The sequence below is a fragment of the Alligator sinensis genome, unplaced genomic scaffold (assembly GCF_000455745.1).
Source record: "Alligator sinensis unplaced genomic scaffold, ASM45574v1 scaffold1667_1, whole genome shotgun sequence".
Taxonomy (NCBI): domain Eukaryota; kingdom Metazoa; phylum Chordata; order Crocodylia; family Alligatoridae; genus Alligator; species Alligator sinensis.
This window is the reverse complement of record NW_005842504.1, coordinates 446,707-446,993: the sequence shown is the minus strand read 5'-3', so window position 1 is coordinate 446,993 and position 287 is coordinate 446,707. Positions and strand designations below refer to the sequence as shown.

General features: G+C 65.5%; 1 protein-coding gene across 1 annotated transcript in view; it reads right to left on the bottom strand.

The window, feature by feature from the left end:
* LOC102373748 (periaxin) overlaps positions 1-287 on the bottom strand; it is a 10,059-nt gene that overhangs the window by 4,676 nt on the left and 5,096 nt on the right. The window contains exon 7 of the mRNA XM_025213056.1: positions 200-273. Coding sequence (XP_025068841.1) covers positions 200-273 — 74 coding nt within the window. The remainder of the gene's footprint in view (positions 1-199; positions 274-287) is intronic.

Sequence of the window (287 nt, the reverse complement as noted above, 5' to 3'; positions counted from 1 at the left end):
TTCTCCAAGCGCTCGGGTTAGGCTCCGGCGATGGGGTTAGTGGCAGTGGGGGGGAGAAAAAGGGGGAGCAATGTTTGGTGGGTGACCAGGCAGAGCCGACGGACGCCTGAGCCACCGCTCAGCTCCCACCCACACCCTGGGGGCTTTGCCCAAGACAGAAGCCAATCGTCACCCCCAGAAGGGGCAGGGGGAGCGTTGCCAGGAGCTGGGGGCTCAGGGTGTTGTTAGTACAGGGGTCCACGGGCTCAGGGTCGGGGTCTCTCCGTGTCCCCCCTGCCTCAGACAGC